Genomic DNA, 13,634 nt, shown 5'->3' on the forward strand with positions numbered 1-13,634 from the left:
CGGGTCATAACTTCAGTTAAATCAGAAAATCCTGCATCTCCAGACTCCGTCTCCTACGGCACGAACTGGCTTAAAACTTGGAAGAGTGGCAGTAGCAGCAAACCGAACCAATAGGTCCAATACGACGGCGGGAGTGAAAGTTACGCGTAAGCAACAATGGCGCAGTTCTGGAAGCCTGGCACCGAAAAGCCTCGCCTGGTCGACGACGAAGAGGGTGGAGTCCTCTTCTTCTCGTCCTCTGCCTCTTCATCTTCCTCTTCTAGGTATTCTTCTTCTTCGTTATGATTGTATTTCGATTTTCGTTTTTCTTGTCGCTGATTTAGGCGTGTTTAGATTTGGGTATGCGAGTATAGAGAAGCAGAGGCAGAGGCTTCCAGTGTACAAGTACCGTACTGCGATTCTATATTTGGTTGAGAAGCACGCAACTACCATCATTGTTGGCGAGACCGGTAGCGGCAAGACCACCCAGATTCCTCAGGCACACTTCCCTTACCTCTAAACTCAAGCGAACCTATTTATTTCTGCGGAAAAACGAGAGATAGCTATAGAAAATGTTATTTGTTTAAAACTATACCATGCATCTATTGGTGCCGAGTGCCTGTAAACTTTATTCTTCGTTATTATTTTGTAAGAATTTTGGAGTTGATCTATTCATCAAAAAAAAAGTATTTTGGAGTTGATCTTTGTATTATTTGCATCACTTGCTTTTTTTTTTGTTTGATTGCTGAGAAAGCGGAAAAAGGGAAAAGAAAAGAAAGTTAAAACTATATAATATTCAGGGTTTTTATTTTTTTTTTCTAACCCGCCTTTTAATAATTACTTCCAGCCTTTTACTTTATATATCGATTCCCTTAGCAGTTTGGCAACCAAACAAAGCGTTGGCGTGTCTTTGATGTGGTGGAAATTAGGTTGTTTGAATGGGTTTAACATATAGGCACCGAAAGTGAGGTCTTGATTTCTTTGAGTACAGCATGTCTAATTATCGTATCATGAAATGATATTTTTTGGATTTGATCTTTTCCAGTTCCAAGGCTTACGAATAATATTTGAGTTTATTTCTATTGAATGACCAAGAGATACCTACCCCATTGAATGATAATCGTTTTGGATGTGCTTTTATACTTTTCTTTTGTAAGTTCTTTCAGTTTTAGATCAATAACATATCTTCTTACTCATTAAAGAAAGTGTTTTCAGTTTTAGATTTTGTTTGGGCAGCATTTTAAGATTTTTTGAATGAGTTAGCATATCAATAAATCAAATGTCGACCCTTATTTGCTGAAACTGCAGTACCTCAAAGAAGCAGGTTGGGCGGAGGGTGGGCGTGTAATAGCTTGCACTCAACCAAGAAGACTGGCTGTTCAGGTAAAATTCTTGTCTGTGCTACTGCTTTAGATTTTTTTTTTTTTTGTTGGGATAAGTAAAAAAGAGGGTGCAACAGGAGGACTTTTTGCTTTAAATTTTACCTCATCATATTTACAGAGTAAATTGTTTACTTGTGTCTTTTTGTTGCATTCTATTTTAAGTTGCTTCTAGTGCTCTGAATATGAAATTGCTTGCTATAATAGCTTTTGTGATGTTTTCAAACACACTTAATTGTCAGTAATTAAAAAGTATTACAAAATTGCTAATTTAAGTTTTGATGTTTCAAAAGTGACTTATAAATAAAGTGTTTCGATAGTGACTTTTTAGTACAATTATTTATTGGAACATCATCTTGAAATGAATCTGGTAGAGCATTGTAGTTATGCTACTGCTAAGTGTACAATAGGGAAATATCAAACTGCATTATCTGGGGCAATGCTGTCCTAAGCCTTCTCCATCCAAAATCATGTGATAGGAACCTTCATAAGTCTATATTTATTGAGTAAGTTTGGGTTTTCCGGTCATTTATGGAGGAACTTAGAAGTCTTTTAATATGTTTTGTTCTGTGGGCAATGGCTATAGATTTTAATCGGCTTAAGTTTCATGATTTCCTCATATCCATTTTTTGTTCTAACCTTGTGTTTTCTCTTGTATATGTCTTGTATACTTGGGTTATGCTTAGTCTTCTATTAGGATTAATAAGCTTTTTACTTGTAAAAGAGAAGTATGTTTGATTATTCAACTATCTGAAACATAAGACGGCTGTTTTGAGCATACTTCCTTTCGCCTATTTCATTCGATGAATAAAAATGTCTTTCTTACTTATATGAAAAAAAAAAAAAACGGCTGTTTTGATGTCCGAACCTTTTGTTCAGCATCAAATTAATTGAAGAGCAAAGGTTATGGTGTCAATCTATATTTATTGTCTCCTTTGAGGAATAGGTTATCAAATCAGCGCATGCTTACTTTCAGCATTCTGTTTGCACTTCTGGTTAGGGCTGCTAGTATGGTGTCGTCCTGACTGTGGCTTCTTATTCTATATCAGTAACAAGGTGGGTAACAATTGGGATGGCTGTTGGGAACCTTCTATTAGATTCCAGAATATAAATTGGGTTGAGCTTATGGGTTTTTTTTTTTTTTTTTTGCCTGTGTCATTTTACTAATTAATAATTTGTATCCATGTAGCGCTATGATCTACAATGGAATCAAGCAATTTTCAGCCCTGGTGATTGATTTGATTTCTGGCTGAAATTTGACTTGTTGAAGCCATGGAGACTCAGTCACATATATACAACAATATGACACAATTCATTTAAACAAGTATACAAAAGAAAGGACCATTGAGAATATACAAGAGAATGTACCTAATTAGGAACTGGATAAAGATTTTATGTGGGTGGGTATAGGGAGCTTAATGGACATAGAGTGTATAGTGCATTATAACATCCCGTCCTTTCTCTGGGCTAGGGAAGGAATGATTATCCTATTAATCTTATTATGCTATTGTTGCTGTTGATCTTTGTGCTTCAGTTATATTAAAAAAAAAAAAGAAAAAACTATGTGCTTCAGCTGTTGGGAGGTAACATTTAGCTTCAATGGGCAGATTAGGCTAAAATAAGTTTTGCATCCATTTTAATGAAAGGCTTTCAAGGATAATAGTGTATCATTGTTTATTATTCCAAATTGTTCTTCTTACCAAAAGAGAGAAAAAATAAATTGGAACTTGTAAGCCCAAATACATTTTTTTTTTTTTATAAGTAAAAATATTTCATATATCAAAAGGAGTAACCAAGTAAACTGAACGTATACAAGAAAACACCTAGCCCATAATAAAGCGCTCCTAATGACCCAAAAACAACCCACAATACACTAATCCCAAAACTACCCAAAATACCCAAAAATTACTTTGAACCTCAACCCCTTGTTTCCCATATAACTAATACCCAAGCCAAACCCCAACCCCTTGTGGTTCCCGTCTTCACATTAAGAGTAATTCTTTCACTTTCCATTTTGTGCACTTGCATCATGTCCACGTTATGGTAAAAAAAATTGGATTTATCAGTTTGACCTTTTGGAAGGGATTCGTATCATTTCCAAAGAATCATCTAGGACACAAATATGGGGTTATGAATTTCCTATGGTGATTCTAAATATCAGTTGTATTCCTTTTTTGTTGGTTTTTTTTGGATGAGAAATACTGAGCCTCCAATGGTGCTGTTGATTCTGTCTCAATTACCTATGCTCAATTTTCTTATAAGCTGTAGGCACTTCAATGATGTTATTAGTGTATTATTTTTCTAAGAAATAATAGCTGTATTGCTGCATAGGCAGTTGCTGCAAGAGTAGCCGAAGAGATGGGGGTCAAGCTTGGAGAAGAAGTTGGCTACACGATTCGATTTGAAGATCTTACAAATTCGGTGAGATTTTTATTTTCTTTTCAATCTATCAATCATTCATTCATTTATAGGATATCTTCTCTTGTTGTAAGGGCTTATTCTACGTCAGAATACTTGTGAGCATTGACATATCATATGTCTACGGAGTTCTTGTCATAGGCCAGTATTTGTGTGACATCATCTATTTTTTTAAGTTCCTTATCATGAATATGGGGAATTTCCCCGTTTTGGCAGCACAGGGTACCACTATGATAAAGTTTCTAACGGATGGAGTGTTACTTAGGGAAATGATGGATGATCCTCTTTTGACCAAGTACAGGTATTGATTGCTTTCATTCCTTTGTTCTTTCTTTATTGCTGCTGTTGGAAACTTAAGAATTTAAAAACCAACAGTTTTTTCAGTTTTAGCTGGTCTGCAGAAGCACATGCATGCGAATTGATCATTCATTAAAGGAAGCAATGTAGTCTGAGTTTTAAGTTTTTAGACTAAAAAGTAATTTCACTTTATTTTTGTTTTTGGTTTTTTTCATGATTCTGCGAAACTATAATTTTTTTTTTTCCTGCCATCTTCATTGTTATTAATACTATTACTGGTAATACTGCTGTTACTACCACTACTAGTAGTTTTTTCATTTTTTTTTTTTTTTAAGTGTAGCTTTGTCATTATTATGATTTCTATTAGTATTGCAACTATAACATTTTCCCCTTAAATTTGACTACTGTTTTAGTGTCGTAATGGTTGATGAGGCTCATGAGAGGTCTATTTCAACTGACATATTACTCGGCCTACTAAAAAAGGTACCCTGGGATGTATTATAGATGGTTTGGGAAACAAAAGAAATGTATTTTTTCACTTTTCTCAAATTTTTAATTCCTACCTTGTTGTATATATCCTTATCACTTATATCTAGATTCAACGACGTCGACCTGACCTGCGTCTGATTATATCCTCTGCTACAATTGAAGCGAAATCAATGTCTGCTTTCTTCCAAACCAGGTTCTCTTCCAAGCCTCTGAGGGAAGTTGGATTGTGTACTTTCTTTGTTTTGTTTTTGTTTTTTGGCATGTTTCTGGTCTTGGCAGACCCTGTGGAAGTTCTTTTTGAGGCACACAAAATTTGATGTTGAACTTAGATTTAATAATCAATTTTTTTTCTTCAAATAATTTTGTTTCGAGTTATTTTTTAAAATTGGGAAATTTTGCTCTTTGCACTGTTCCTCCTGGATGTTATGATTCTTGTGTATAAAAAAGCACAAAATAATAATTATTTCAAAAATTGAAAGGAGTGTTCGGTGTAAAAATTTTTTAATTGTATTTTAGTTTGCTTTTACAAAAATTTATATAATCATGCAAATTGTCACTATCTTTAAGCATGGCTCCCTTATTGTCATTATTCATTTCACTTGATGACCTTTTAATTATTGCATAGCTTTGTTTGTTATTTTATTTTTATTTTTTTCCATTTATGAATCCAGTAAAAGTTATCTTGATTTTCCTTTGGCTGTTACCTTGAGTTTGGTTGATCAACACTTGTTTTATCTTAGTAGGTTGCCTACAGCCTAATGCCATTTATCAGTAGAAAATGTCAAATATTACTTTAATTTCGTTTTTATTGTAAATAGCAAAAGGCGTCGAGCACTGGAAGGTGAGGAGCTTCGACCAAGGATGGACCCCGCAATCCTATCAGTTGAGGTATGTTTTCTGCCAATTCTCTCTCTCTCTCTCTCTCTCTCTCTCTTCTCCCTCCTTTACGGGGAATTCAAAATTTATAAGGTGGTCTCATTATTTTTGTGATAGAAGTTATATTTATGTAACAAGGATATTACAAATCTGGGGAATCATTGTATTCTGCCTAACTTTCAGGGTAGAGGCTTTCATGTACAGATTCATTTTGTTGAGGAGCCTGTCCAGGACTATGTCCAGGCTGCCGTTTCAACAGTATTGTTAATTCATGATCAGGTACTTGTAACTTTTAAGAGGATCTCTTTTCCACCTGTGTGTTCTAGAGCATCTCTTTCTAGTAAGAAAGTTTTTCTTAGTTACAAAAAAAAAGAAGGAACATTTCCAGTTTAGATGTTGGACATCTTTTTTTTTTTTTTTTTTTTTTTTTTTTTTTTTTTCCCTTCTTTAGATTTCCTTGTTTCTTTGCATTTTTTATCTTTGGATGACCCCCTTGGCATATTTTTTTAATAAATGTCTTAACTTATCAAAATATATATGGTGTAACCCTTGCTTCTTTAGACATTACCTTTATCTCACATTCATCATTGCATCTCATATGAAGTTGGATCTAGGTGGCACCTATGCTAGTGACATGCTTAGGGCGATGGTCCTACGGCAAGAACTACATGAGTAAGTTCATAATAAATGTATAGGGGAGGAACCAAGTTTTTTTTTTCTCAGGGAAAGGCATTGAATCTTTAATTCTTAAAATAAACTGTGCCTACAGTGTTATTTTTTGTGACTGAGGATACATTGATTGACTTCTTTGCCAAGTGGTCATAATTCCTCTGAGATTTTCATTTTTGCCGCTGTAGTATGGTTGCACGAGACGTACATTGAAGTGTTATGTCATCTTTCTTGAAAGTTTATCTTCATCTTTGTTTGCCTTTTTTTTTTTTTTTTTTGTCAGTGTGTTTCCTGGCTACCATTTTTGCATGGAAATTAACAAAGTGGGTAATGCTATGTGATTTAACAATTTTTTCCCTCTTGTAGACAAATAGACAATGTTTTGATTTTTTAGCGAACTTTCATGTAAGACTACCCTTTTTATTTTCCAAATTCGAAGACTATCTTTGGGCGGTTTTTCTTTCATTGCTTAAATATGAAGCAAGTTTTATGGTTTCATGAACATGTATTATATGTTATATGTATTGGCTATAGGAACCCATGGGCGATATTCTGGTGTTTCTTACTGGCCAAGACGATATTGATGCTGCCATTCACTTGCTAAATGAAGAAGCTCAAACCAATAGAAAGCACTCTTCAGGTTTGATTGACAAAGCAATTATATCTAGACTTTTACTTTTCTACATTCATGCATCCAAAAGGAGTTGCAATTTACTATAGTGAGTAACATGTATATGTTTATAGCTGTTGAGGGAAAAATGAGCGTATTGGCATATTCTTGTGAAAACCTGTGTAAAATAGTGTTGTAACAAGTGTTGTTGCGGAAAGGCTTGAAGTGTGCTCATTATTGGTCAAAAGAAAGTGATTTCGCTCGACCCTCGCTCGACAGAGCGCTCGAGCGAACTTGGGCAGATTGCACCGCTCGACCCTCGCTCGACATACAGCTCGAGCGAATTCAGGCAGATTCAACCGCTCGACCCTCGCTCGACATTGAACTCGAGCGAACCCAGGCAGAGTGTGTCGCTTGACCCTCGCTCTACACTGAGCTCGAGTGAACTCAGGCAGAGTCAACTGCTCTGATATCAATTGAAAAAGTAGTGGTTCTACCCAACACTACACCTAGAGGGGGGTGAATAGGTGTAATCCAATTTTTATGGCCTTTTGAAAATTAGACAAACAAGCAGTTAATAAATGAATCAAATAACACAAATAATCAACACATGATTTTGATCATGGAGTGGAAACTCATTTGAAGAACATATTCAAAATCTAAAACTACTCCGGGTTTAAGACACCACCTCAAATCCACTATAGAAATTTTAGTTTGTTACAACCAATTTAGAGACACTCACAAAACCTTTGTAGTAGCTAAACTTGGCTTGCAACACCACGAGTGACCCACTCGATCTCTATACGCATGTAGTGTCGGAACTCCGACCTTCCTATAGCTTCCCACGAGAACTTCTCGATCTCTGCATCAACGTACCATGTCAAAGATAAGATGAAACTCTATGTGAATGACCGAATGAATTGGCCTTGAGATTTCTGTTTATTATATAAACTATGCCACCGAATACTATACATGGAAAGTCAATTATATACAACAAACAGTGCCTAACATTCCTCCATAATTCTCTTAATACGGTGCCTAATATTATTCCTCGTTGACAGCCCCCCTCAAATTGATGCCCGTAAATCAACAAGCATCAATTTGTTACTTAAGAAGTAATGTCGATGACGAGTGAGAGCCTTGGTGAAGATATTAGCGATTTGAAGTTCAGTAGAAATATGTGGAAGAGTGATAACGCGAGCGTCAAATGCTTCACGGATAGAGTGACAATCGACTTCAATATGCTTCGTGCGCTCATGATAGACAGGATTGGCCGTGATCTGAATAGCACTCGTATTGTCAGCATGTAGAGGTGTGGGATCGGTCTCTGAAAAATCTAGTTCAGCAAGCATACCTCGAAGTCAAATAATTTCAGAACAAGCTAAAGACATCGCCCGGTATTCAGATTCTGTAGATGACTTAGAAACTCTGTCTTGCTTCTTACTCTTCCAAGAGATCAATGCATTACCTAAGAACACACACCAACCAGTGATGGAGCGACGTGTATCCGCACAACCAGCCCAATCAGCATCGTTATAAGCAGCAAGACGAGTAGAGTTGCTAGCCGGGAAGAATAAACCACGGGCAGAAGTGCCCTGAACATAGCGTATGATCCTACGAATAGCAGCCAAATGAAGATGGCGAGGAGTCTGAGGAAATTGACTGACTTGCTGTACAGCAAAAGAAATGTCTGGTCTAATAATGATGAGATAAACAAGGCTACCCACCAACTTTCGATATAAACTGGGATCAACAAGTAAGTGACCCTCCTCTTTGCGAAGCTTGACATTTAATTCCATAGGTGTATCAACAGAAGTAGCCTCCTGTAGGCCAGCTGTAGCCACCAAGTTACTAGCATACTTATGTTGATTGAGTGAAATACCAGAGGGACTATGATGCACCTCAAGACCAAGAAAATATGTGAGAGATCCAAGATCTTTCATATGAAATGACTCTAAGAGATGAGTCTTGAGCTGGTCAAGTAAAACAGAATCGGAATCACTGATCACAATATCATCAACATAAACTAAAAGAACAACAATACCCTTGTCTGATTTTCGAAGAAATAATGAAGTATCATACTTGCTCTGCTTGAATGAAAATTGTAATAAAGTTGTGCGGAATTTATCAAACTAGGCCCTTGGAGCTTGTTTGAGACCATAAAGAGAGCGACGAAGCTTACACACGTGAAGTTGGAGAAGTGAACAATCCCGGGGGTGGCTTCATATAAATACACTCTTTAAGATCCCCGTGAAGGAAATCATTCTTAACATCCATCTGATGTAGTGGCCAATCACTAGAAGCAGCAAGAGCTAGAATCGTACGAACAGTAGTCATCTTAGCCACAGGAGCAAAGGTCTCTTCATAATTGACACCATATTCTTGATTATTCTCAAGTGCAACAAGTCGAGCTTTGTAACGATCCAAACTTCCATCAGATTGGACTTTGACTGAATAAACCCACTTGCAACCTAGAGGAACAATGGTGGGAGGACATGGCTCAATGTCCCAGTTTTGATTGGCCTCTAAAGCGGTAATTTCTTCCTGCATAGCTTGTCGCCAACAATCATGCTTGACAGCATGTGAGTAGCATGTGGGAATATCAAAATTGGATAATGCAGCAGTAAGAGCAGAAGCAAACCACCCGTACCTATCTGGAGGTACTGACACTCGAGAAGAGCGACGTACCAAGTGCTCTGAAGGTTCTGATTGGTCTTGGAGCGTGGTAGGATCAGATATCGGTTGAGCCACCGGAAGAGACTGTGGGTGGGAGCGTCTCGTATACACAATACTTGATTTAAAACGAGAGTTGACTGGATGAAGATATGAGAACTGCTGTTCAAAAGGAGGAAGGACCATAGTAGAAGAAGAGGGTATAGAGGACACATGAAAGAAATGTTGATTTTCAAAGAAAATAACATTTCTAGAAATGCATGTACGATGTGAAGTAGGATCATAGCAAACAAATCCTTTTTGACACATTATATTCCAAGAACGCACATCTAACTGATTGAGCAGATAATTTATGTCGCTCATGAGGAGGTAAATGGCCAAAACATACACAACCAAAGATTTGGAGATTATCATAACTAGGTTGTTTAGCAAACAAGCGGAAATAGGAAGACTTCATGTGTAAGACTTGGGACGGTAAACGATTAATCAAGTGAGTAGCAGTTTTTAGAGCCTCGACCCAGAACATGGATGGAACAGAGGATTCTAATAAGAGAGTACGTACCACATCAAGAAGATGGCGATTCTTGCGTTCAGCTACTCCATTCTGTTGAGGAGTAGCAGGACATGAGCGTTGATGAATAATACTTTTAGAAGCCAAGAATGCCTGAAACTCAGTAGACAAATATTCACCACCAGAATCTGTGCGTAATGTCTTAATAGTCGTAGAGAATTGGTTGTTAATATATGCAAAAAACTCAGTGAAAGTACGAAAAACTTCAGATTTAGAGCGAAGAAAATAAACCCAAGTGAATTTGCTATAATCATCAATGAAAGTCACATAATATTTAAATTTTTCATGTGAACTAACCGGGGAAGGTCCCCAAACATCACTATGGATAAGATCAAAGCAGTGAGAAGCTCTACTAGCATGAGAATTGAAGAATTGGTGGGCTCCCTCCAAACATATGAACATACTCTTCCAATGGACAAGAAGCACAAGTCCATAGCCCTCCATACTATTACAGAGGAGTCAGATGAGTCATCTGATGATTTGGCTATGAGTGACAAAGAAATAGCATTTTATGCTAAGAAATTCAGGAAAATGTTTGTGGCTAGAAATAAAAAGAATCAGAGCCTAGAGAAGAAAAAGTTTGAAAGATACAACAGAGGCTCAAGTTCAGGGAACAAGGATAGAAACTCTGAGAAGCACACTAGAACAAATAGAGACAAGGGTTAGTCCAGTGTGCAGTGTCATGAATGCCATGGTTTTGGACACATTCGCCTGGAATGTGCAAACTACAAAAAGGCAAATGAAAGAGCAAAAATTGCATCCCTAAGTGCGAGTGAATCAGAGTCAAGTGATTCATCAGGGAACTCTTCCCCAAAAAGAAATCTGAATTACATGGCATTCATTGTCTCGGTAGATAGCAAGAGTCAACATAGTGAAAATGTGTCGAATGATGAGAGCAAGTCTGGAAATGAATCTGAACATGAAGATGAGCTGCAAGAAGTTTATGAGAAGTTATACAAGGAATGTGTTAAATTGAGGAAACTCAATAAAGTGCACATTGAAGAGATAGACTTCATTAAAAGAGCAAATGAAGAGCTTCAAGGCAAATTAACTGAGGCCATTGTTCTAGCTGATCAGTTTAAAATGAAGAAGGTGTTTCTGGAAGATGAGTTAAAAACTCATGAAAGTGAGATAACCTTGTTGAAAGAAAAGCTGAAATCCTTCTCCAGCGGGAAACAAAAGTTGGATGAAATCCTAAGTTTTGGAAAGTCCCCTAGTGACAAGAGTGGACTAGGATATGATGCAGTAAACTCTGAAACTGCAACCACCTCAAAGGTCTCCCACAAAAATGAGAAGAAGACTGTGTTTGTTTGTGAATCAGCTGTCAATGGAAAGACTAACCCATCTGACAAGGGCAAGAAATCATCTCATGTCCAAATGGGTGTTCTGTCTCATGTGAAACCAAGAACTAGAAATGCAAGACCTATTTGTCATCACTGTGGTAAAACAGGTCATGTTGTAACGGAGTGTTTTAAGCTGAAAAGATACATCGCGTATGAACATGCACCTTCTCAAAGCAAAAGTATGCACCCTTCAAACATGGGTAAATGTCTCATAACTGCTCCTAAGTATACCTCTTCATCCAGGAGATAAAGAGATAGCAAAGAAAACTATGTGTGTCATAATTGTGGTAGGGCTGGCCACATCCGACCAAATTGCTATGAGCTTAGGAAGAATCACATGAAAAATGGAGATAAACAACCAAGAAGAGGGCATCTGAATCTTTGGAGTCAAGTCATGGCCTTAACTAGGTAGAATGAGATGCTGAATGTCAAGTTAGACCAACTGTCAACTACCAAAAATGGTGGTTCTCCAAAAGTCAGAAAGATGTGGGTCAGAACTGGAGAAAGAAACACATGTCATGTGGCACACATTGCTCTAAAGACTAGAGACACATATATGTGGTACCTTGATAGCGGATGCTCACGTCACATGTCAGGTGATAGAAGTTTGTTTAAAACTGTTGAGGAATACAAGTGTGGAACAATAACTTTTGGAGATGGTGGAAAAGCTGATATAATTGAAAAAGCAGTGGTTCTACCCAACACTACACCTAGAGGGGGGTGAATAGGTGTAATCCAATTTTTATGGCCTTTTGAAAATTAGACAAACAAGCAGTTAATAAATGAATCAAATAACACAAATAATCAACACATGATTTTGATCACGGAGTGGAAACTCATTTGAAGAACATTTTCAAAATCTAAAACCACTCTGGGTGTAAGACACCACCTCAAATCCACTATAGAAATTTTAGTTTGTTACAACCAATTTAGAGACACTCACAAAACCTTTGTAGTAGCTAAACTTGGCTTGCAACACCACGAGTGACCCACTCGATCTCTACACGCATGTAGTGTCGGAACTCTGACCTTCCTATAGCTTCCCACGAGAACCTCTCGATCTCTGCATCAACGGCAGTTCCGGACTCTTCCGGCCAACAAAAATGTCCACTTCAATGGACTCAAGTAAGAGTTGATTTTAAATGTGTTGTGGTGGAGAAATATTTATCCAAGAGAGAATCAACCAAATGGGGAAGGGTTTGCTCTAAGAAGTTCTTGGAGGCCCTTAGGGTTTTTGCTCTGATTCTCCACACCTAGAACAGAAGTTAAGCTGTTCTATTTATAGTTCCCATCAAATGAGACGTTCAAAACCCTACATTGTAAGTGATCTGGAACATTGGCTCGAGCGAAGTATCGAGCGAAGGTCGAGCGCGACAATTTGCCTAAGTTCGCTCGAGCGCCCTGTCGAGCGAGTATTGAGCGGTTGACTCTGACTGAGTTCGCTCGAGCTCAGTGTCGAGTGAGGGTCGAGCGACACACTCTGCTTGGGTTCGCTAGATCTCAGTGTTGAGCGAGGGTCGAGCAGTTGAATCTGCCTGAGTTCGCTCGAGCTGTATGTCGAGCGAGGGTCGAGCGACACACTCTGCGTGGGTTCGCTCGAGCTCAGTGTCGAGCGAGGGTCGAGCGGTTGAATTTGCCTGAGTTCGCTCGATCTGTATGTCAAGCGAGGGTCGAGCGGTGCAATCTGCCCAAGTTCACTCGAGCGCTCTGTCGAGCGAGGGTCGAGCAAAATCACTTTCTTTTGACCAATAATGAGCACACTTCAAGCCTTTCCGCAACAACACTTGTTACAACACTATTTTACACAGGTTTTCACAAAAATATGCCAATACGCTCATTTTTCTCTCAACAATCTCCCCCTTTGGCATTTCTGTGACAAAACTTCTAACATATACATATGACTTCATCCTAGCACACCCAACTAGATCCATATTCTTAAACATGTTGAAATATTTCTGCATAGGCTTGGCAAACGATTAAACATACCCTTTCACATATGCGCAAAAACGTGTTTGCAATTCTTAAATCATAGTTCATGAACAGTCATGTCAAGTACAGGTTTTAGAAAAGAAATATTTCATTAAGCAACAAATCAGAGATTGAGTTCAAGAAACATTAGTCAAACAACAGCAGCTAACAAGAGATATAAATCAACAGACATAACCAAAAGCTGCTGTTCCCAAAAAAAAAAAATGTGTTAGTACAAGTAACACTCCACACTCCCCTTGAGTTAATACTACTGTACTACTCCCCCTCAACAATATCTCCCCCTTTTTGTCACAAGAGGCCAAGGGTCTCAATCACCACCATCGGCATCCTTTTCATCCTCA

General features: G+C 37.8%; 1 protein-coding gene across 3 annotated transcripts in view; it reads left to right on the top strand.

Moving 5' to 3' along the window:
* The window catches only part of LOC122276157 (probable pre-mRNA-splicing factor ATP-dependent RNA helicase DEAH9), a 30,709-nt gene continuing 17,075 nt past the window's right edge, over positions 1-13,634 (top strand). For 2 of the 3 annotated variants that reach the window (XR_006228774.1, XM_043085684.1), the window contains exons 1-10: positions 1-263; positions 334-478; positions 1,288-1,362; positions 3,690-3,779; positions 3,998-4,077; positions 4,487-4,556; positions 4,670-4,755; positions 5,381-5,450; positions 5,622-5,717; positions 6,642-6,747. Coding sequence is in view for 2 of the 3 variants with exons in the window: in XM_043085684.1 (XP_042941618.1) it covers positions 157-263; positions 334-478; positions 1,288-1,362; positions 3,690-3,779; positions 3,998-4,077; positions 4,487-4,556; positions 4,670-4,755; positions 5,381-5,450; positions 5,622-5,717; positions 6,642-6,747 (925 nt within the window). In the remaining variant the exon portion in view is untranslated. Of the gene's footprint in view, positions 264-333; positions 479-1,287; positions 1,363-3,689; positions 3,780-3,997; positions 4,078-4,486; positions 4,557-4,669; positions 4,756-5,380; positions 5,451-5,621; positions 5,718-6,641; positions 6,748-13,634 lie in introns of those variants that run through there. The other variant, XM_043085685.1, reaches the window with a different exon arrangement.

This window comes from Carya illinoinensis, chromosome 9 (genome assembly GCF_018687715.1).
Source record: "Carya illinoinensis cultivar Pawnee chromosome 9, C.illinoinensisPawnee_v1, whole genome shotgun sequence".
Classification (NCBI taxonomy): Eukaryota; Viridiplantae; Streptophyta; class Magnoliopsida; order Fagales; family Juglandaceae; genus Carya; species Carya illinoinensis.